Source organism: Lepisosteus platostomus, chromosome 25 (genome assembly GCF_059453375.1).
Source record: "Lepisosteus platostomus isolate fLepPlt1 chromosome 25, fLepPlt1.hap1, whole genome shotgun sequence".
Taxonomy (NCBI): domain Eukaryota; kingdom Metazoa; phylum Chordata; class Actinopteri; order Semionotiformes; family Lepisosteidae; genus Lepisosteus; species Lepisosteus platostomus.
This window is the reverse complement of record NC_142635.1, coordinates 3,847,808-3,871,766: the sequence shown is the minus strand read 5'-3', so window position 1 is coordinate 3,871,766 and position 23,959 is coordinate 3,847,808. Positions and strand designations below refer to the sequence as shown.

Below are 23,959 nucleotides of genomic sequence, written 5' to 3'. Positions count from 1 at the left end.
GTAGAACAGCGGATCGTTATGTAATAATTGTAACCTTCTTGTAATACTTTCCTAAATGACATTCCAACTACGGTATAATAGGCGTACATCTCATATACTAATAATGGTGTTGTCAGTTTTACATAAGTTAATTCGCGTCGATTCTGTAGTATGTAATAGAACTCAATATTAAGTATATAGTTCTGTATTAACATCTATATCACTATATTTCAGTTTCAAGAGAGCCGGAAACAATTAAATAACAAATAAAATGCTTTATACGGAAATAAATGGAATTTGGCTTTTAAGCGTCTTCTGTTAGACCCGGTATCTCTTGAGTCCATTTGTTCTTGCTGTTGTGAGGGACTCCACGCAGGCGTTTCTCATGGGGGAGTGAGGGTTGTTGAGTAATATGGGCATTGTGGGTGAACGCGTTACTTCAAATAGTAACATGTTGGGGTGTATTCAGGCAAGTGCTCTTATCAGCGTCTTTCTTCCAGACAAGCGATGAGTGAAGAGCGTCTTGCAAGAGTCGCCTGTTTGTACATTTTTTAAATCCCTTTCAAACTTGTTTTTAGGACTCCCGTGTTAGATCGCACCCGCACAATTTCCTTAAAATTCGATTTCAGTCGCTGTTGTCAAAACACCCACATCTTTCGTGCTACAGCTGCGCTGAATCTGAGGTTATGATCTCACACCATCAACTGTACTTGTACAGTCATCGGTTGCATTGCTTAATACTTAGGTACAGTAGTGCTCCCCTGCAGTCATTTGTTAAATCGTTTAGTGGAGGATTTTATTAACACCGATTGACGTATTGCAGGCTCCAAACTACACCATTTCGAAAATTACTGAATTATTACTACAGCTACAATATGTACAGAGGGTACTGCTTAGACGTAACTGTCATGAATATATTACAGGTCTTTGCCCATAAGTGCTCAATTTCGGGAAGTTGGAGTGTTAAAAAAAACATTTAGAGGGTCACCTTTATCTAACGGCGGTAATCTGCAGCCATAAATGAGAAAATACTCCCATTTATAGCGCACACGTCAAAAGAGGGCATTACAAGTACGAATTTTCACTGTGCTCACTCGAGCTTTCTGAAGTGCCATTACCTTCCCACGTCATTTCACTGTCTCTTCCCTCAGCCCCTGCCCTGATTTATTTATTCCTGTTCTCATTTCACGCATTTCAAACTTTAGATGCCCGTATAAAGTATACATATATTAGAAATGCCTCGCCTCTAGCGACCGGATACAATCGTAAACTACGCCCCCCTCAGACATCATGAGCGTGGAGGGGGACGGGACGATGGAGGTCTGCGTCTATCCCACCTGTCTCTGGTTTTATTTTTTTTATTTCTGAACTCTATGGTTGGTTACGGTTTTATTCTTTTGCTTTTTTAATATAGTGTTTTCAAAGCACCAAATGAACAAAGATAAAAAATACTTAGAGAAGAACAGTGCAACACTACATAAACAAGAAAAACAAAATGTAAGCAAAACTAATTTAACAAAAATACAATTCTGAAACCTTCACGAGAGATGATTGCAATGTTGCAATTGTATTTAACATGGAGTTAAAGAGGTGTTTGACTTGCATGCAGTGTTCTCGTTTAAGTATGATAATATGATTCATAAAACGAAGCACGCATTTGAAATAACATTACTTTATAAACGTCTCTGTACACATTATAGATAATACACACGCTGACATGGATTTTGTTTAATTTATTCATTTAGATGAATGTGTTATCTTTTCAAACTCGTATACTGACGACCGCTGGCCTCTGGCGGTGAATCTTGCTAAGTGCAAGGGCGTTGAATTTGTATTAAACAAGACACCGAGCCGTTTCAAAAACCAGTTTTCCTTTAATTTTTAATTTTTCTGCTATCCGGCGCTTAGTTCGTTTTTTCGAGGTGGCGGTATTAATTGTCTTCTGCAAAAAAAAATATCCTTTAGGCAGTAGAGTATGAGACAACTAATCCGGAGCTTTCTGATTGGGCCGTCTTGGATTCCTAATTTGCATACGACACTGCGAGACAGAAAAGGTCTATTTTCTGTCATTTACCGTTAGACCCAAGCTACACATTTTAAAAAAAACTAAGAAAACCGTTTGTCAGTTTTGAATGTTTGCGAGGCAGCACATACAATAATGAAACGTAAACCAATTGTATTGTTTCGTCCTTAAAATATTTTTCCACACCCTGGACCGGCGTACTCTGTGATATATAGTGTCGTTATGTTGCGACGCTATAGAGCAATGGAATTTTTGCTCTTTTAGTATTTGTCTAGCAGGCTTCCTTATTTAGGAAGCCCCCCGAGTTTGTTAAAAAGCAGATTTTTAAGTAGGCGAATTTTTAATTAAATATACTTTTAATAAAATTAATTGATTATGTTCTTCTAAAGTAGTTTATTTTCTTGAGACATTGGGGTATTTGAATATGATGCCATTAAAAGACCAAGCGATATTTTAAGCGCGGAAGTTCTGTTTGTTTCTTTTAGATCTAGCTGTTAAATTGACAACACCTGCAACAGGTTGGCAATATCAACAGAGCTGAAGGAACAACGAGTTTGTATGAGCCCCTTCAGATTTTTGCTGGACCGTGTTGCTGGGCAGCCTCTCACTGTGTACCAGGGTGGAAAAAAAAAACTTATTCCAATTACAATAAAAATCATGATTCTTACATTTATATAGCGCTTTTCTGGCAAGCCCCACAAAGCACTGTATAGGTAATGGGGATCCCCTCCACCCCCACCAGTGTGCAGCCCCACCTGGATGATGTAAGGTTTAAGAAAACCTTGCATAAATAAGATTAAACCTTGTTGACACCTTTTTGGAAACCTCTTTCCCGGCGACTCCTTGGTAATACAGGGAGTTTGTGTGATGTTAAGGACTTTTTTTTTTGCTGCGCAACGTGTCACCCAGCAGAAGCCCTGTGCAGCAAGCCGTGGCCTGGACGAAGAAATAAAAGCAAGTTACCGCTGGGAGAAGGAGTACGTCCACATCTTTGGCCAGCTGCACAAACGGACTGCCTTGTTTGCCAGATCTCAGAAGCATAGCAAGGCCAGGCCTGGTCAGTACGGGGACGTGAGGCCCTGCATCCATTCTTTTTCTGAGTGCTTTCTCCAATTCAGGGTCATGGAGGACCCAGAACCTATCCCAGCAAGCAATGGGCACATGGCAGGCTACACCCTGGTTGGGACGCCAGTCCATTAGAGGACAGGGATGGGAGACCTTCAAGGACAACCAGGTTGGTGCTGTAAGTGATATTGATTGACCAGTAGGTGGTGCTCATCTATCTGGGAGTAGGGTAACTGTCCTGTACAGTAACTGTAGCAGTGTGCATGCTGAACTGGTGTTCTGACCATCAGGGTGTTGACGAGCCTACAGGATGGAAAAGGAGGAGTCTTTTGTGTCCTGGCTAAGTCCCAGTCTAGGCTTGTAAATGTGTCCCTTTGGGATACAGAGTGCTATGCAAGTCAGGGCAATTTTGTTTTTAATTAATTTTTTTATTAATCCCGGGTGTTACAGCATTTTACGTGGTCTACATAAGCTTTTGTGCAATTGTGGAAAATCTCTGATGTTGAAGAGTCACACACGTTTTCTTGCTGTGTGTCGGAACAGCTCAGGGGTACCTCAAGCTAGAGGAGAAGCTGCTCCTTACTATGTGAAGAAATGTGCAATATTAGAATTAACCCAAGGAGTCTCCAAACTGTTTATTTATATGAAAACAGCAAACTACAGAGCAGTGCAGTCACACAAGGAAAGCAAACAGCACAGGTTTTAATCTAATGAGTGAACCGTACATAGGATGGCAAAGACAACCGTTGAGTCAATGATTTAAGGAAATGAGAAACATGTTTTGAAAGGGCCCAGTTGAGAAAATGTGGGCGAAATAGCAAAGACAAAGTAAAAAAAAACATACCAACAATTATCCCAAAAGGTTATCTTTAAACACATTATTTTATATAGTGTTAATACACGTTTATCCATTTACTTTAATCTGATATGTTTCAGATGCGTCACAGAGCGCGAACAAAATGAAAGGCTCTCAGTCTGGAAAAAGGTGCGCTCACAAACCCTGGGGGAAGGATTTTGCCGTTAATGTTAAAAACAACACGGAGTAAAAAAAAAAAGAAGGGTTGGCGTGAAATGTCTTTTTCTGAACTCTCTGACAAATCCAAACTTTCACCCCAAATATCCTCTCAGTCCCCGTCTGCCACAGTAACTGCACATCCTCCGTTTTGAGGATACAGGAGAAAGCTGGGTGGAAGAGCATTTCAAAAGCCAGAGCAGGAGTCAACCAAGAGTGGTGGGAGTGTGGAACAAGCTCATCCCTCCATCCATTTTCTCCAGCCACTTCATCCAGTTCAGGGCTGTGGGGGAGCCAGAGCCTATCTCAGTAAGCAACAGGTGCAAGTTAGGGTACTCTCTGGACTCTGGATAGGATGCTAATCCATCGCAGATCACCCGCAGATCACCCGCAGATCACCCGCAGAGCACCCGCAGAGCACCCGCAGATCACCCGCAGAGCACCCGCAGAGCACCCGCAGATCACCCCCAGAGCACCCGCAGAGCACCCGCAGAGCACCCGCAGATCACCCCCAGAGCACCCGCAGAGCACCCGCAGAGCACCCGCAGAGCACCCGCAGATCACCAGCAGATCACCCCCAGAGCACCCGCAGCGCACCCGCACAGACTCACACACGCACCGGGTCCAATTTTCCAAGAAGCCAAGCACCGCGAGACAACATTGTCAAGCATTCCAATCCTGCCCATCCATGTTATGCTAGAATTGTTTTTTAAACAGCAAATCCGTGTAGAGAATGGCTAGCAGATCATTCATCTGGGTATGTTTCTTAAAGACAGAAGTGATCCAACCGGAGAAATGACAGAACTATGGAACATGTGACACAGATGCAGCTACTCACAGAGTGAAGTCTTTAAAAGGAACGTTCACAGATCCGGTATTTGCTGCCAGTACAAGGCACATCATTCCAGATCTTCTCCATATCAGTTGATAATGCGCTATCTATCAATGCGCAGTGCTCATTGCCCTGCCAGTTATCAGGCTGCTGGTTAGCCCAGTATCTGAAACAGAACAGTGTGGCTTTAGTAGGACTGCAGAAATACAAACCACCCCCTGAATCTGCAATTTAAAACTCACCTGTTCAGAACCCACAGCCCAGTTACCTTTCAATCTGTCCCCACTCTCTTTTCTTTTTCTCTCCAACCACCCCTCGCCCCATCTTTGCAGAAGAACTTTATCTTTTTTATATTCTCTGTAACTGTGTGGGCAGTGTGTGAGTATATACAGTGTGTTCAGTCAGGGTGTAGGTCAGTACTGGACTGCTCTCTCACTCTGTAACTGTGTGGTCAGTGTGTGAGTATATACAGTGTGTTCAGTCAGGGTGGAGGTCAGTACTGGACTGCTCTCTCACTCTGTAACTGTGTGGGCAGTGTGTGAGTATATACAGTGTGTTCAGTCAGGGTGGAGGTCAGTACTGGACTGCTCTCTCACTCTGTAACTGTGTGGGCAGTGTGTGAGTATATACAGTGTGTTCAGTCAGGGTGGAGGTCAGTACTGGACTGCTCTCTCACTCTGTAACTGTGTGGGCAGTGTGTGAGTATATACAGTGTGTTCAGTCAGAGTGTAGGTCAGTACTGGACTGCTCTCTCACTCTGTAACTGTGTGGTCAGTGTGTGAGTATATACAGTGTGTTCAGTCAGGGTGTAGGTCAGTACTGGACTGCTCTCTCACTCTGTAACTGTGTGGGCAGTGTGTGAGTATATACAGTGTGTTCAGTCAGGGTGTAGGTCAGTACTGGACTGCTCTCTCACTCTGTAACTGTGTGGGCAGTGTGTGAGTATATACAGTGTGTTCAGTCAGGGTGTAGGTCAGTACTGGACTGATCTCTCACTCTGTAACTGTGTGGGCAGTGTGTGAGTATATACAGTGTGTTCAGTCAGGGTGTGGGTCAGTACTGGACTGCTCTCTCACTCTGTAACTGTGTGGTCAGTGTGTGAGTATATACAGTGTGTTCAGTCAGGGTGTAGGTCAGTACTGGACTGCTCTCTCACTCTGTAACTGTGCGGGCAGTGTGTGAGTATATACAGTGTGTTCAGTCAGGGTGTAGGTCAGTACTGGACTGCTCTCTCACTCTGTAACTGTGTGGGCAGTGTGTGAGTATATACAGTGTGTTCAGTCAGGGTGTAGGTCAGTACTGGACTGCTCTCTCACTCTGTAACTGTGTGGGCAGTGTGTGAGTATATACAGTGTGTTCAGTCAGGGTGTGGGTCAGTACTGGACTGCTCTCTCACTCTGTAACTGTGTGGTCAGTGTGTGAGTATATACAGTGTGTTCAGTCAGGGTGTAGGTCAGTACTGGACTGCTCTCTCACTCTGTAACTGTGTGGTCAGTGTGTGAGTATATACAGTGTGTTCAGTCAGGGTGTAGGTCAGTACTGGACTGCTCTCTCACTCTGTAACTGTGTGGTCAGTGTGTGAGTATATACAGTGTGTTCAGTCAGGGTGTAGGTCAGTACTGGACTGCTCTCTCACTCTGTAATTGTGTGGGCAGTGTGTGAGTATATACAGTGTGTTCAGTCAGGGTGTAGGTCAGTACTGGACTGCTCTCTCACTCTGTAACTGTGTGGTCAGTGTGTGAGTATATACAGTGTGTTCAGTCAGGGTGTAGGTCAGTACTGGACTGCTCTCTCACTCTGTAACTGTGTGGGCAGTGTGTGAGTATATACAGTGTGTTCAGTCAGGGTGTAGGTCAGTACTGGACTGCTCTCTCACTCTGTAACTGTGTGGGCAGTGTGTGAGTATATACAGTGTGTTCAGTCAGGGTGTAGGTCAGTACTGGACTGCTCTCTCACTCTGTAACTGTGTGGGCAGTGTGTGAGTATATACAGTGTGTTCAGTCAGGGTGTAGGTCAGTACTGGACTGCTCTCTCACTCTGTGACTGTGTGGGCAGTGTGTGAGTATATACAGTGTGTTCAGTCAGGGTGTAGGTCAGTACTGGACTGCTCTCTCACTCTGTGACTGTGTGGGCAGTGTGTGAGTATATACAGTGTGTTCAGTCAGGGTGTAGGTCAGTACTGGACTGCTCTCTCACTCTGTGACTGTGTGGGCAGTGTGTGAGTATATACAGTGTGTTCAGTCAGGGTGTAGGTCAGTACTGGACTGCTCTCTCACTCTGTAACTGTGTGGGCAGTGTGTGAGTATATACAGTGTGTTCAGTCAGGGTGTAGGTCAGTACTGGACTGCTCTCTCACTCTGTAACTGTGTGGGCAGTGTGTGAGTATATACAGTGTGTTCAGTCAGGGTGGAGGTCAGTACTGGACTGCTCTCTCACTCTGTAACTGTGTGGTCAGTGTGTGAGTATATACAGTGTGTTCAGTCAGGGTGTAGGTCAGTACTGGACTGCTCTCTCACTCTGTAACTGTGTGGGCAGTGTGTGAGTATATACAGTGTGTTCAGTCAGGGTGGAGGTCAGTACTGGACTGCTCTCTCACTCTGTAACTGTGTGGGCAGTGTGTGAGTATATACAGTGTGTTCAGTCAGGGTGGAGGTCAGTACTGGACTGCTCTCTCACTCTGTAACTGTGTGGGCAGTGTGTGAGTATATACAGAGTGTTCAGTCAGGGTGGAGGTCAGTACTGGACTGCTCTCTCACTCTGTAACTGTGTGGGCAGTGTGTGAGTATATACAGTGTGTTCAGTCAGGGTGGAGGTCAGTACTGGACTGCTCTCTCACTCTGTAACTGTGTGGGCAGTGTGTGAGTATATACAGTGTGTTCAGTCAGGGTGGAGGTCAGTACTGGACTGCTCTCTCACTCTGTAACTGTGTGGGCAGTGTGTGAGTATATACAGTGTGTTCAGTCAGGGTGGAGGTCAGTACTGGACTGCTCTCTCACTCTGTAACTGTGTGGGCAGTGTGTGAGTATATACAGTGTGTTCAGTCAGGGTGGAGGTCAGTACTGGACTGCTCTCTCACTCTGTAACTGTGTGGTCAGTGTGTGAGTATATACAGTGTGTTCAGTCAGGGTGGAGGTCAGTACTGGACTGCTCTCTCACTCTGTAACTGTGTGGGCAGTGTGTGAGTATATACAGTGTGTTCAGTCAGAGTGTAGGTCAGTACTGGACTGCTCTCTCACTCTGTAACTGTGTGGTCAGTGTGTGAGTATATACAGTGTGTTCAGTCAGGGTGTAGGTCAGTACTGGACTGCTCTCTCACTCTGTAACTGTGTGGGCAGTGTGTGAGTATATACAGTGTGTTCAGTCAGGGTGGAGGTCAGTACTGGACTGCTCTCTCACTCTGTAACTGTGTGGGCAGTGTGTGAGTATATACAGTGTGTTCAGTCAGGGTGTAGGTCAGTACTGGACTGATCTCTCACTCTGTAACTGTGTGGGCAGTGTGTGAGTATATACAGTGTGTTCAGTCAGGGTGTGGGTCAGTACTGGACTGCTCTCTCACTCTGTAACTGTGTGGTCAGTGTGTGAGTATATACAGTGTGTTCAGTCAGGGTGTAGGTCAGTACTGGACTGCTCTCTCACTCTGTAACTGTGTGGGCAGTGTGTGAGTATATACAGTGTGTTCAGTCAGGGTGTAGGTCAGTACTGGACTGCTCTCTCACTCTGTAACTGTGTGGTCAGTGTGTGAGTATATACAGTGTGTTCAGTCAGGGTGTAGGTCAGTACTGGACTGCTCTCTCACTCTGTAACTGTGTGGGCAGTGTGTGAGTATATACAGTGTGTTCAGTCAGGGTGTGGGTCAGTACTGGACTGCTCTCTCACTCTGTAACTGTGTGGTCAGTGTGTGAGTATATACAGTGTGTTCAGTCAGGGTGTAGGTCAGTACTGGACTGCTCTCTCACTCTGTAACTGTGTGGTCAGTGTGTGAGTATATACAGTGTGTTCAGTCAGGGTGTAGGTCAGTACTGGACTGCTCTCTCACTCTGTAACTGTGTGGTCAGTGTGTGAGTATATACAGTGTGTTCAGTCAGGGTGTAGGTCAGTACTGGACTGCTCTCTCACTCTGTATCTGTGTGGGCAGTGTGTGAGTATATACAGTGTGTTCAGTCAGGGTGTAGGTCAGTACTGGACTGCTCTCTCACTCTGTAACTGTGTGGGCAGTGTGTGAGTTAGTGTAGTTTCCAGACTCTCCCACAGATCTTACTTGACAGTCAGATTAGTGCCATCTACCCAGAGCCAGGTCCCTTCCTTGTTTTGGTCAGTCAGGCCGATCCAGGCCGATTGTTTACTTGGGCTCCGAGTGAGGTTCCGGAGAAATTCCTGTGCACAGGACAGAAATCCATAGTTGTAGTGATACTGGGAGTTGTAGAACTGTTTCTCCAATCACAATCCTGGGTCTCCTTGTCATTCCTATTTCACTCCCCCAGGATGTCAATTTGTTTTTTGCGCTGTTGGTACTGTAAATAACCAAGGTATATACTGGGCCTGGCCAGATTATTCACCCCTTCAGGTGAGGTCTCATTTTGTCGAATTACAACAGAATACTTTTTGTATAGTTATTGAAAAGAGCCCATCAAAGATCCAAAGAAGTGGATGTTTTTAATCGGAACCCATTAATGCTGAATACGTATGGGTCACAGGAGTTAAAAGTCAGCCAAAATTTGCAACGAAAAAATCCCAGACTAAAACGTGTTAGTTGCATAGCAACCAGTTCGATGAGGGGCTTTATCTGTGTTCAGTAATAAGGGTGCACATGATTTCAGAACAAACACACAGGCTGATATAAAACACTTCTGTCAGGTAGTGAATTTCAACGAGACTCAGCCCTGAACTCCAATAAACTTTTAGAACAACTCAGTGACAAAGATGGAGAAAGGCATGGGTCAGTGGAGGGGCTTGAAAAATTACTTTTAAAAATTACGTACTTTAAACTTTGGAAACTGGGGGCTTTCTTTGACACTCTTATGACAGTAACGTGGACACCAAAATGGAGGCTAAAAGCCTCTCAAACAAAACTGCAGAGATTGAGGCACTCTTTGCTGTGATTCCAAGAAGGACAGTGGCAGGGTACATGCCAGTGATTACCTGGAGCACATCACTTCCACGGAGACGGGACATAAAATTCACAGGAAAGATTGTCGAGGTAAAAATTGTTCTTTTTAGCTACTATTATGTCATATCACTTTTATCGCTGTCTCTGCCTCTTTCTCTTCCTCCATCCATTCTCTGATTTTGGTGCAGTATCAATTCAATTTGATTGTTTATATTAACACCCCCCCAAAAAAATCATACACCTTGCTCTCTTTTTCCAGACAGTCACCCACCTGCTCCTGTCTGCTCTCTATAATCACCAGATCAGCTCCCTGGCTCCTGCAGGCAGTGCGGCTGTCAGCCCAGTTCTTTATTTCAGAAGAGAAAAAGTAACACCTGGTGTTGTAGAACTCAAAGCCCTGAGGACAGGATTGGCAGGCTCGCTCTGTAGAGGCAAAACACAGACAACACCAGCAGCGCATATCAGTCCAGCTCATACCATATCTCCAGCACAATCCAGTGCCACCATCTCGCATACCTTCACTGATAGAGGGAAACCCCTTCCAGTTCTGCACAAACAAAACTACACAAATTAAAAATATTTGCACAGTTTTTAATACTACAACTCCCTTGGGCAGTATTGAATAGCAGGTGAGTCTCTATACTCATAGCTAGTGGGCTGTGGGTTCAGATCCCTGCTGTTGTACCTCCAGTGAAGGATTTACCACAGTGGCTTCAGTCCACCCAGCTGTATAAGAATGGGATCCTCATTGCTGGGGTGTGATCTCTGAGCTGGACCAACATCCTGTCCAGGGAGTGAAACACATGCTATGCAGTCTGCTTAATGACATGAAAAGCAGGATAAGATCTGGCCTAATAAGCCAAACTCAGATATGGACATATTACTGATAAGTGCATTTTTGTACAGTAAAACATTCCATTCCAAAAGATCCCACTACTACCACCAATGAAGAACACCCCACCTGTATCATGTTCATTCTGCACCTGCAGCCCAGATGGAGGTAAATCATCTGAATTTAAGGAGGTCAGATTATTCAAACCCAGGTTAGAATTTAGCCAGATTGTTGTGCTTAACACCTCCTACTCTTGCTTAACTGTCCTGCGGGATCTTTCATGACGAAGTAGTCTGGAACTCAGGTTAACGTCTTCAAGGACGTTACAATTTAATAATTTTGAGAGGTCGGAGAGCTCACCCAGTGTGGCCGGATTTGTGACAGGACAGTAACGATTCAGTGTAGCAATTGTCCTGTTCATCTCAGTGAGTGCCTGGTTAAATCCAGTGACCTGGGACTGGAGATTGTCTCTTTCATCCTTCATTCTTGTATACTCTGTCTTTAACTTCTCTTTGACTACGGTGAGGTTGTTGTAGTCTGTCTGTAACTTCTCTTTGACTACAGTGAGGTTATTGTAGTCTTGCAGTAACGTCTCCTGTACTACGGTGAGGTTGTTGTAGTCTGCCTGTAACTTCTCCTTGACTATGGTGAGGTTGTTGTAGTCTTGCAGTAACGTCTCCTTGACCACAGTGAGCCTGCTGTAGTTAGCTGTGAGTTGAGCCAGCTTCTCCTTCATCAGGGAATTAGTCTCAGACAGGTTTCTGTTCTCCTCATTGTCTCTCTGAGAGACTAGGTTATCTGTTGGTAGGAAACAGACACACTGTGCCTTAGTTATACACCCATTTACAGATTCACTGAAACTATCACACAATACAAACACAGAGATGCACAGGGTGTGCACAAACATATCTATTCCGATTGTGTGTTTTACTCACAGTAGACACTCAGAGCTACAACGATAGTCAGTGAGCCAGCACACAGCAGCCCCAGACACACTGCAGCCAGCTTGTTAGAATAATGCCTGGGTTCTTCTTTCACTGTGGACACAGACACCAGTGGAAATAAACACACTGCACTGCACTGTTACTCCCTAGCCCCACAGAGAGCTCACTCTGCATGGACATAGACACCTTCAGGTGACATAGACACCTACACTGAGAATTCTGGACTACTTGTTACTATTAGTAATTACCGCTAATAATAGTAATAATAACAACAAAAAAACTTTACAACTGTCTCTAATTTTAGTATCTGATAGATGTCTCTTTAATTGTCTGTCCATCCATTCCTTCTCGGCGACTAATACTGATTTTGGAGAGAGAGAGAGCTCTACTGCCTTTTTTTCATTAATTGGACCTTAATTTAGTTACCATGATTTAATGACTGAACTGAGAAATTGGGACTGCAGTTCCCCCTTAAAAGCAGCCACTAGATTTGAATGTGAGTTTTAGCTGGAAATTCCCCCTGTGCTAAGTTTCTGTGACTGGATGTCCTCATTGGCTTTTGGTTTGTATGGCTAAATAATGTCCTTCCCCTTGAATTAAATAAGAATCCTTTACTACTCTGTTGGTCTTCATCATCTCACCACATTGTCTACAGGAGAAGCAGGACAAATCAAACTCTGAAACAGGCATTTTTGGTATTTCCTTTTAAAAGCACAGCCCCAAACTGTTTCTCTTTTCAAATACACTGTAAATGTATTTTATATGACTGTTTTTTAAGCATGGAGGGTAACGGACTGAAATCTACTTCATGTATTACTCCAATTTTCTTCAAGTTATATTATATGTTAATGCCCCGCGTAACAATGTTCATATATTCAAACTGTGGTGTGTGTGCGACCGACCTGGCATGGCTGAAGGTGGCTCTGTCTTGGCAGAGAGAGATCCTGCTGTCTTAATCTCTGAATAGATCTCCTCATCTTTATTCGCTTCAAGAGAGTCAGACAGGGAGAAAAAGTGTGTCAATACGGGCACATTTCATAACTGTACACCAGACTACATCAACAGCACAGTGTGTGCCTTAGGCATGTTGTAAGAGGCTCACTTACTAGACATATAGATGCCTGCAAATGTATTCATGCTTGCTAAAGTGTAATAAAAATGCATTGACTTCACATTAAAATGCAGGTGTGCATCAGGAATTTTCCAAGTTCATTGCATGAGAACAACTGATTCAGGTTCCCTTTCTATCCTCATTTCTCTTGATCTCAGTGCCGCTTTCGATACTGTTAACCATGATCTCTTACTTTCTCATCTTGATGTGTTTCTGACACTGCTCTCAAATGGTTCAAGTCTGACCTCACTGATCGCTGTCACTTTGTCTCTCTTGGCGGATTTAGGTCTGAAATTGGACTCGTTAAGTCCGGTGTTCCTCAGGGCTTGATACTAGGCCCCTTACATGTTTCCTCTTGGTCAGCTTTTCAGATCACATGGCCTCAGCTATAATTTCTAAGCCGACGATACTCAAATCTACATCCATACCAAACCTGACACTGATGTCCCCGTCTCTATTCTCTAGTGCCTCTGACAAAAAAACATGGATGATGCAACATTTCTTTAATCTAAACTGTGATAAGACTGAAGTCATGCTTATCAGCTCCCCCCATCAACTTAGCAAAGCCAACGCTGTAACTCTTTCTGTGGGTGGTACTATACTTGAACTTCAGTCTAAATTGAAAACCTTGGGGGTGACATTTGATTCAGGCTCGACTTTTGACCCATGTGTGCAACACATTGTCAAAACATCTTTCTTTCACCTCAGAAATACCGCTAGATTACATTGTATGTTATCGCTACCTGTGGCTGAAAAGCTGATCAACACATTTGTCTTCTCCTGAATTGACTACTGTAATGCTCTACTCGCTGGGATTTCTAAATTTCTAAATCCGCATTGAACAAACTCCAGTTTGTCCAAAATTCGACTGACCAGGTCTAGTGCAAGTGATCATATTACTCCTATCCTGGAGTCCTTGCACTGGCTTCCTGTCACGTTTTGTGTTGGCTTCAAAATCCTCAGGCTCACCTACAGTATAAGGCTCTGCATGGCTTGGCTACACTTTATGGGTGACTGTGGCTTCTCCTGTTATGCTCCAAAGCTCTGGAGCTCTATCCCTAAGGACATCAGAGAGTCGCCTTCCCTAAACTCCTTCAAATCCAGACTCTACACCTTCTTCTTTAGAGGGGCCTTTACTTAACTGGTTCTGTTCTTTACCCCTCTGCTCCTACTGTATTCAGTACCCCCGCCTACTGTCTCTTCTCATTGTGCATATCTTGTGTATTTTTTGTGTTGTTGTTGTCATTCTGTAAAGAGCTTTGAGAAGCCACCTTTAAAGGCACTATATAAAATCATGTTTATTATTATTATTGTTACACAGTGTGACTGATGGGAGGTGTGAGAAAAAGGCAGTTAAGAGTAACAGCTATAGTATTATAGGAGTTACGGTAATGTGTCCAGCAGGCCCAGAATCAGCTCACCAGATGTAGGTGGGGACTGACCTTTTATAACTTCTGGTAAAATTATTATTGTAAATTCCCCTTCTCCCCTTGAGAGCACACAGTCACCAGACAAACAAGGAACACTTGGTCCTCTATACTTCTCTATTCTAAAACAATAGGTGGGTGTGGAGAAATAGAGAGATAACATATCGAAATATCAGATATTCCCCCATAAACATGTGCTCGCCATAAACCTTCCTAGGGCAGGCAGTTTGGAACTTGCAGTATTTGCCCTAATCTGGCTCACACAGAGAAGACAAATCAGCCAAGAGCAAGGCTGTCTCTCCTAAAGCATTGCTCCCTGCACGGTGAAAAATGCCTGGCAGCACGCTAACAGGACCAGTCCTGTTAGGATCAGAACCTCTCAGACCAACAATGGGAGCAAACTGGAATACCTCCTCCATAAGGTAAAAATGGGAGAGGCTGGTCAGCCCACCCATAACTAGTCAATTGCTTTAAGACTCTTATCCAACTGTTTCTTGAAAGCAAACAGCGTATCAGCTACAACAGCTTGTCTGGGTAGATTGGTCCACACCTCCACCACCCCTTGTGTAAAGATGGACCGCCTGCTCTTATATTTAAATTGATTTAGAATGCATCCCATTTTAAATGCCTGCTACTAGAAGTATAAGAAATAAAATGCACAGACTCAGTGCTACATGATTTTTTTTTCTTGTTAAAATAAAATTGAAATGATCTTGGGGTGCTGTCTGTGTGGAGTTTGCATGTTCTCCTCAGGTGCACATGGGTTTCTTCCCACCGTCCAAAGACGTGCTGGTGGGGGAATTGGCTGCTGGGATAATTGGTCCTGGTGTGCGTGTGTCTGTGTGTGGCCCTGTGATGGACTGCTGCCGGTCCAGAGTGTACCCCAACTTGCACTTGTTGCTTGCCAGGATAGGCTTTGCCTCCGACTCCAACAATAGCTGTTAGAAGATGGATGGATGGACTGTGAATTTCAACGTTACTGCAGAGCTAAGTTGTGACTAACCTCCCGGTCCAGTAGGAGGCGCTGTCTGAGCTGAGTGAGATCTGTCTGTCTTCACCACTGCATAGATTGATTTCTCACTGTTGTTCTCTGAAGGAAAAGAGAGAGATTAGTTTGTGCCGACACACTTACAGCGCACACTCAGAGAGAGAGAGATAAGGAGCTTATTAGTACATTATGTTCATACTACAGCAGTCTCATCACTGAGGAAAATGTGATGTTTTTTGTAATTAAGTAAATATTCATTAAAATTCTTTAATGTCACAGGCAGTAAGTTGGTGAGCATTGCTTCCTCGCAGCGCTGGGGCCCAGGGTTCAATTCCTGGGGTTCTGTCTGTGTGGAGTTTGCATGTTCTCCCCAGGTTCACATGGGTTTCCTCCCACAGTCCAAAGACATGCCAGTAGGTTGATTGGGTGCTGTCCTGCCTTGTGCCCGTTGCTTGCTGGGATAGGCTCCTGGTCACACAATTTAACATCTCAGTACAATAGAAATCTAGATGTGGCTTCTCCTTCATTAAATGAAGTTTCCTTCATCTGCAGCCATCCAAAGTGTTACAAGTGTTACAAAGTGTTACTTGCCAGCAGCCATATCACCCTGCAACTCACAACTGGCAGCCTACTGAAGCTCAGCAGGTGTGAGCTCTCCTCCCCACTGAGAGCTGGTGTGTGGTGAGCGTTCTGGCGCACTATGGCTGCCGTCGCATCATCCAGGTGGATGCTGCACATTGGTGGTGGTGGAGGGGAGACCCCATTACCTGTAAAGCGCTTTGAGTGGAGTGTCCAGAAAAGCGCTATATAAGTGTAAGCAATTCCTCTTCTTCTTCTTCTTATTATTATTACAATGTGATTTAAGGCCGTGAGGCCGCAAACTGTATTTCTCTGGAGAGGCTGTGCAGGCACTGTGAGTTTTTTTTAAGTTGTCATAGAACAAAAGCAGTCACGTGCTTTCCTGGAACAGAACAGAACAGAGCCTGTACCGTCTGAAATTATGTTTATTTCACATTTATGGAAATGTCTCCCCTCTCCCATCTCGCCCTGAGGGCAAGTCATTTCTGCAGCAAAACCAGAAGCCTCCTGGTGCTGAGAAAGCAGAACCCTGTCAATTTGGCACAGCGCACGCACATGTACGCTGAGAGATTAGCATTCAGTGTTGTCAAGCAAAAGCATTTTCATGCATTAATATAATGTAATAGAATAATCCATATTCTAACCCCCTCTTCTAATTCGGGGAAGGATACATCTTGGATGGGACGACACAGGGCACGCACACAGAAACACACATGCTCACACCAGGGCCAGGTTTACCAGCAGCCCATTAACCAATCGGCAAGTCTTTGGACTGTGGGAGGAAACCCACATGAACATGGGGAGAACATGCAAACTCCACCCAGACAGCACCCCAGGAATTGAGCACAGGGCCGTAGTGCTGAGAGGCGGATTTTCTAACTACTACACCACCTGGCCACCCCCTTCCAAATATTGCAGTGTATTTTGCAAGATACTGAACTGAAACCACCTGAAACGTGTCACTTAAAACGTCGAAAGCAAATTGCTTGACAGTGTGATGCCACAGTGAATGCCTTTCACTCCGCCCGGCCAAAACAGCAGACTGAGGAACAAACCTGCTGCTCTTACAAGTTCATTGCTCTGTGTGGCTTGAGTGCAATTGAAATAACTTTCTTTTAAAGGAAACGTCAAATCTACCCCCGTAATATGCATTCCTGTTGATCAGCAAACTGCTTATAAGGAAGGTTGGAGACGGAAGTTAGCTCCGGATAGGATGTGTTAGGCGGGACTGAAAAATATTCAGTGAGACCCTCCGAGTCCACTTTATCAATTTAAAATCCTGCATCGGCACGTTTTTGTGAGGCCATGAACACATCGCAAATGACCATCATACTTTCCAATTGATCATGAAATTGCTGATCCTGATCATAAAACATGAGTCTTGCTAGATCTTGACGAGACGATGACTATATCCTGTTTAAAAGTCTATTCCCCAGTCGAGTCCTTCTGTTCGCTGGACTGGGACAGTTGCCCATTTCGTGGCTATTTTCCATTTGTTTATCGCCGTTGATTATATACGGCCAGCTCCCTGTGCTTGCAGGTCTTCTTGCCCAGACAGTCAGGCACCACAGATTAAACAGAAACATACAGTACGTCCTTGTCAGTGTGTTTTGCTGATATGTGAGATTCAGTTGGCTTATCTCCTCTGGGATGCAAATATGTTGTCAATGCAGGGCTCAGACAGAAGAGGCCACTTTCGACACATCACGTGATGCTTTGAATTTGTTGATTGCACTGTTGATCAGTATCGGTGTGGACAGACGTACATGTCAGTAGCTTGGGTCTTGGTGTAAGAGGGACAGGTTTAGTGGCCGGGCAGCGACTGATGTGGATGTAAACCACCAGGTGAAGGAACGCCAGTTTGGCCATCAGAATTCTGGGAACCTGTTACCAATGTCAATGATATTCATTTCTAATCCTTTGTGGGACACTGCCTCTTCTGAGTTTTGTTCCACTCTTGTCTTTTAATGGCATTATTTGAATGCACTTAATTACCTCTGTCTCTAGGCTTCACCCATCAATATTTACCAGTAGATCCTGGACAAGGAGCAAATATCTTTGACCTGTGTTAAAATTATAGGTCAGTGCACCAGAGTGGGTAACTCATTGCTCTTAAACATAAACAAGTTACAACCTCCATCTGTAAAATGAGTCATGAACCTGAGACCAGTGGAAATGATAGGAAAGTGGATTAAAAACATTTCAGAACTTGCTAAACAAAAAGTAAAGAATGGGAGTCAATTTACCACCCTAAACAATATACAGTTTGTGCTGACGACAATGCTTAGTTTGCTCAAATGTTTGAGTGTTAAAAGGATACGGAAAATAATTTGAAAACCTCATACAACCGTAGACAAAAACGTAAACGTGTCTATTTTCAATGCAAATCCTGTAGTGTATACTGAGAACAGGAGGCACTACGTTACACAAAGGGTTGTGGGAGGATGGAACAAGCTGCCCAGCCATGTGGCTGATGCTGATGCCCTGGCGTCTTTCAAGAAACGGCTGGATGAGACCTTGGGGTCAATCAGCAACTATCTGCCAAACAGGCTGAACGATCTCCTCCCATCTGTAACTCTTCTGAAGTTCATAGAACCTCCTCTTACAAAAGAGACTCTGACAGCCTGAAGAAAGTGACAGTGACAGATCATGGCCTTCGGTTCTCAACTGAACTAAATTTGTTTTTCACCCAGTGTGATAAAACAGACTCCTCTGATGATTGTTTCAAACAGAGAGGGTTATCATTAGTAAAGATCAAGTCTTGAATACGTTTCAGTGCACAAACGTTCGTAAGGCAACCGGTGTTTATAATACAAGTGCATTTACTCTGCAGCGATTTGCGAGAAAATTCATTCCAGCGCGGCAACCAATTCTCAAGATGTCAGTTGGCACAAACGCTATTCCTGCAGTATGGGACACATTCCATATTGCACCCTGCCTGAGCAGACCTGTCCTGTAGAACACAGCGATTTCAGGTCAGTTTCTCTTAATGTCAATGACCTAAAACTGAGGTCCTACCTCTCTTTGGTCATTACAAATCCCTGGGCGTTTCCCAAAAAGAGCAGACGCAACAAAACGAGGGATTATTTTATCCCTCGTTTCAGTCAGAGTGCTCAAGGAGTTCAGGACAAAGGAGTATTGGTTAACGGGCAAGTGCAATTAGCCCTTTCTGTGCAGACATGAAGGCGTGATGTGTAATTGCAGGGGCTGGGGGTGTTGTGGGGGTGTAAACTCTCAGGTTCTGCTCACCTGTGGGTGTTCGTATAGGAGCAGAGCATCTGGGTTGATGTCAGTTATGTACCGTTCTATTGCTTTTTTGAATGTGATGTTTATATTCAGTTCAGTTTGTCATGTGCACAAGTGCAATGAAATGCTTATGTGCATCTATGCTCCAATACACAGACATTAAGGGAATCGCCAAAAACATAGGCACAGAACAACAGCAGCAACAACAAGTTAAATAACATACAACTTAAAAAACACATCAACGAGAGCCAATGGTAGTGGTAGAGTTCAGTAATCTGACAGCTTGTGGGAAGAAATTGTGTCTGAATCTGGACGTTCGTGCCTTTATGCTCCTATAACGCTTCCCAGAAGCAAGGAGGGAGAAAAGTGAGAACCCAGGATGGCTGGTATCCTGAGCGATCCTTCCAGCCTTCCTGAGACAGCGAGTTGGAAAAATGTCCGCGAGAGAGGGGAGCTGTACTCCAGTGATGGACTGGGCTGACCTGATCACCCCCTGCAACGCCTTCCAGTCAGACACCGAGCTGCTGCCAAACCACACTGTAACACCGTAGGTCCAGTTTGCACGTTGTGTGAAACGTCTCTCTAGGTGCGGAAGCAGTTGCTTGTAGGAAAAAACGTCATTTCTGAGAAATCGGGCCATCGAGCATTTTCATATGGTCTACAAAGGCGGTAATGACTGATCTTCGCTCTGCAGTGAATCGCAAAAACACGCAGAAGAAATCCTATCACTGTGGAACATATCCTAACATACGGCTAATTAAAATGATAGATGCTCTATCACATTATAGCACACAGTGGACGATTATCCTGGGACTAATGCAGAGGTTTAAATGGAGATGTAATGTTAAGCATTACAATGTGACTGAAAGGTACAAACAAAATTGGACCGTTAACACCTTCGTCTATTTCTATATTTCACCATGTTATTTCCATATACTTAAAATGCTATTCTGCACAAACACACGGGTAGCATTTTAAAGAATGCATATTGCCACATTATGTTAATTTAATGAAGTGGTATTAAAAGTAAATCTTCAGTGTGTAATATGTAGATTGACAATATAATATATTTAGGCGGCTTTTGTTTCAACTGCTATATTTTCCACAGAATTTTAGTTTGTTGATTCTATTCACCGGAAGCCAAAGGTTGTTTAAGAACAACAATTGCTTAACTGACCATGAATAAAAATAAATTGTAAACACTAAAAATTGCTCTTCTGTATAGTAGGAATTGAGCACTATTCAGCCTCTGGAGGCATCTCAAAAGATCTTGCCCTGATTTCTGCCCTTGACTGTAAGAGACGTGGCGAGAGACTCACCTGGTGTTTCCACAGAGGGGTTCTTAAAGAAGGTCACGCTGGAGTAACACACCTCCTCCGCCATTGCTGCACACAGGCTGACAGCTAGAGCACTAACGTGCAGACGTGCAGACGGACGGACGGACTGGCTGTCTGACTGGCTGACTGACTGGCTGACTGACTGGCTGTCTGACTGGCTGACTGACTGGCTGACTGACTGGCTGACTGTCTGGCTGACTGACTGGCTGACTGACTGGCTGACTGACTGGCTGACTGTCTGGCTGACTGACTGGCTGACTGACTGGCTGTCTGACTGGCTGTCTGACTGGCTGTCAGACTAGCTGGCTGACTGACTGGCTGTCTGACTGTCAGACTAGCTGGCTGTCTGACTGGCTGACTGACTGACTGACTGGCTGTGTGACTGGCTGACACTCCGAGCAGCACAGTAATATGAAACCCCAAACAGGAAGAAGTGTCCTCTTTTCTGCTTTCTCACCCTTGCTGCTGTTTGCGTCTGCCCACCCAGGGCTCTCACGTCCAAGTCCGCCGATATATGGGCGAACAGTGGGCGTCACAACCCCGCAGCAGTAGTGTGACCGTCCTGTAGCCTGAGGGCTCTTTATCTGGGAAGCAGCACAAAGGCTGGGCCCAGGGAAGGGAGGTTTTTTTTTCTTGTGGGGACATGATCCCAAAAGTGCTTTGCATGTGGCAGGGACTCACTTCCTCCTCCACCTGAACTGCAAGATAAAGTCCCAGCAGTTGCCCCTCACCATACTGAGCATTGAACGGTCTGTGGCAATTCTGGGCCAGAGGGGAAGAGAGCCCCCTAGTGGTCTGCCACTTGCAACTGCAAGGATGTTTTCCACGGGAAGCCCCCCATTCCACGCGAGGACCAGTAGCAGGACCAGACGGGCTCGGTTTTGGAGATCTGATGAGTTCAGGCTGCCAGGGGGTAACTTTTAAAATTGCTGCAGTACATTTTACTTTAAAGGGCAACTTCAGTCCCCACTTCTCAGACCGGTTATTAAATCCCAGATTATAATTCATATAGAAAAATGCTCCGAATGAAGCACAAAATGGTGATCTTGTTGTCGCAAACTGCTGGACACTCCACGGGCGAGAGCGAGAGTTTGGGAGAACTGGGCCGTGATGCGGCCCTTCCTGCTCACTAGTCCCTGAAATGACTAATGTACTGTGATGGATGAGCGTATAAGTACAGGATGTGCAGCAGACATTGCACTGGAGAAATGTTCCAGCATGATCTGGTTGCAGAGTTAACAAAGCAGTAGTATTTGTCTGCAAAGCCGTCTGGAAGTCAAGAGCAACATTTCTACTGGATTAAAAGAGATGGATTCACAAACCTGCTTGTTTACAGTGCGATAGAGCCTCTCCACCTCACTGGAAGATTTGTTGCCTTGTTCTGAATCACAGCACATGGAGCTGTGCAGACCTGGAAATATAATCTGTTTTGTGATTTAAATCGGAGGTTTTACAAGTTGCTGTGTATATTTTACTTTCATTGTGGTTTGAAATGCACGCATCAATGCTGATTCTTACTGATCCTGAAATATAAAAATAGTGTTGCAGTTCCTCTTTAAGATACTAGTTAGTGCAAGTGGGGCTCCTCTCTGTTGTCCATGCCAGGTGTGTATTTATACATTCCAGCTGGCCTGGACAGTGCTGTTTCATGGAACCTGTCTCTCGCTGCAACTGTGTGGTCAGTCTGTGTACAGATCAGACTCTACACCCTGAGCCAGTTAGTCTCATAGCTTACCTCTTTGCAAATGGCTGGGAACACCTGTAAGACACTGATCAATTAAGCGGGGAATCTGTTCAGTTAAGAAGATCCTAATCTTTGAGGGTCTGATGAGAAATCCAACTTTGGTTACATGTAATTTCTATATTGCTTCATTTCATTTGCCAGCAGCTGTATCACCCTGCAGCTCCCAGCTGGCAGCCCCACTGGAGCTCAGTAGGTGTGAGCCTGGTCAGTACCTGGATGGGAGACTCCTGGGAAAGCTGAGGCTGCTGCTGGAAGAGGTGTTAGTGGGGTCAGTAGGGGGCGCTCACCCTGCGGTCTGTGTGGGTCGTAACACCCCAGTATAGTAACAGGGACACTATACTGTAAAAAGGCGCCGTCCTTCGGATGAGATGTAAAACCTGAGGTCCTGCAGCAGAGATTATCTGCTCTCAAATACAATAACTGAGACCATGACAGGTTGAGGGAGGAAACAGAAGAATGAACAGCCAGAGACAATACAGACAAACATTGAAGTGAGTCAGCAGGGAGAGGGAGTAAGACATGTAGAAATATATTGTTAAAAATGAGGGGTTACGAAACTGGTGAAAATCAGGATTTGCCTGAGCGGTTTAGTCAGTAATTATTTATAAGCCCCAACTTGTAAGTGATTTCTAGCGATATACCCCAGCGGCTGGTGTAATTAGAGGGACGTGAATTCTTTATGCTCTGGCCAGCTTCGTTGAGAGGAGTAATAATCCAGGCACACTTGGTTAAACAAACATTTATTACAATGACAAAACACAGACTACACTTACACAAACTAGCATCCTTTACTGACAGAGTTGAGTGCTTTTCCAACTTGATTTCCCTTAATTACAGGCTTCTCAAGAGGATGTCCAATTGGCAACATTAGGACAATCCCTCTGTGGCTGATGTGTCATTCGATGGCTGGTGGTCTGTGCAAAACAAAAATGCAAAATCTGGCAGAGAGGTTCCCCAGGTGGACCCAACAAAACTCTACTGAACAGTGGAAGTCACCCTTATTTACAAGATTCACACGGATTTCAGCCTCCGCTTCTGGGACCTGATTAATCCCACGAGTGTCGCTTACCAAATTCTGGTGCCTCGCCAACCCTGTTCAGTGACAGACCAAAACTGTTTACAATAGACACAGCTTTTTCGACAAATGGGGGTCTTCATAGTTCATTATAAGGACAGATAAGAAACGCTTTCCTACTCAAAATAAGCTCTTCCCTGTGGACCACTGAAATTCACTCTTAAAACTTTAAGAAAACCCTTAAGTTGCAACAAAGGTACAGAAAGTTTTATTAACATTATCTTATATAAAAGTGAGCAATTACTTTTCCTCTATTTCAAAGTGACTTTGTTTGAAGCGACTAAGACATAAAACAACGAGGGAGACTTGGTCCCAGGTTAAGCTGTAACTTTTCCATGGGAAGCCCCCCATTCCACGTGAGGTTAAGCTGTAACCACAGGAAAACAACCTCAAGTATCAGAAAAGGTAAAAGAACTTGATGTTGGAAAAGTGTTAAAGGAACTCACAGGAAACTCAATTTAATGGACTAACAGGGGGAAGGGGTGTTACTTATTGCAGAAAGTCTGGTACATTACAAATTAGATGAGGAAACACTATGGAAAAAATAAGCAGATGTAGTGTATATGTGGTTTCCAGATCTTTTAGCTTATTAACAATTGCAAAGAGCAGTAAATGAAAATTGTTTCTGTGCCTTTACCATGAATTGAAAAGGTCTTTA

The 23,959-nt window shown here is 44.5% G+C and overlaps 1 protein-coding gene, 1 long non-coding RNA gene and 1 other non-coding gene across 7 annotated transcripts in view; 2 read left to right on the top strand and 1 right to left on the bottom strand.

Annotated features, from left to right (window-relative positions):
* The window catches only part of LOC148640737 (uncharacterized), a 28,536-nt gene that overhangs the window by 370 nt on the left and 4,207 nt on the right, over positions 1-23,959 (top strand). Inside the window, exons 2-3 of one of the 4 annotated variants that reach the window (XR_015930080.1) lie at positions 3,121-3,236; positions 19,494-19,692. This is a non-coding gene — a long non-coding RNA (uncharacterized LOC148640737). Of the gene's footprint in view, positions 1-3,120; positions 3,246-10,020; positions 10,109-19,493; positions 19,693-23,959 lie in introns of all 4 variants that reach the window. The other 3 variants (XR_015930079.1, XR_015930078.1, XR_015930081.1) reach the window with 3 other exon arrangements.
* LOC148640740 (U7 small nuclear RNA) lies at positions 2,247-2,303 on the top strand. Its single transcript, XR_015930493.1, has one exon. It is a non-coding gene; the product is annotated as a U7 small nuclear RNA (small nuclear RNA).
* Positions 3,688-21,046, bottom strand: LOC148640739 (uncharacterized). 2 transcript variants are annotated; one of them, XM_088619317.1, is made up of 9 exons: positions 20,465-21,046; positions 15,336-15,422; positions 12,697-12,780; positions 11,786-11,887; positions 11,211-11,648; positions 10,290-10,441; positions 9,170-9,285; positions 4,918-5,077; positions 3,688-4,380 (listed from the first exon to the last, which is right to left on the bottom strand). In XM_088619317.1, exons 1-8 carry the CDS (start codon positions 20,526-20,528, stop codon positions 4,930-4,932), a joined length of 1,191 nt encoding a protein of 396 aa, XP_088475443.1. In that variant the 5' UTR covers positions 20,529-21,046; the 3' UTR covers positions 3,688-4,380; positions 4,918-4,929. The 2 variants fall into 2 exon arrangements, with proteins under 2 accessions (XP_088475443.1, XP_088475444.1); XM_088619318.1 differs by having other exon boundaries at positions 3,688-4,362.

Excerpts from the sequence above, each read along its gene's own strand:
- LOC148640739 (XM_088619317.1), bottom strand. The coding sequence starts at position 20,528 with ATGGCGGAGGAGGTGTGTTACTCCAGCGTGACCTTCTTTAAGAACCCC. Across the intron at positions 11,888-12,696 it reads GCCACCTTCAGCCATGCCAG|TGAAAGAAGAACCCAGGCAT; the intron begins GTCGGTCGCACA and ends CTGTGTCCACAG. Across the intron at positions 5,078-9,169 it reads GGCACTAATCTGACTGTCAA|ATACTGGGCTAACCAGCAGC; the intron begins GTAAGATCTGTG and ends GTTCTGTTTCAG.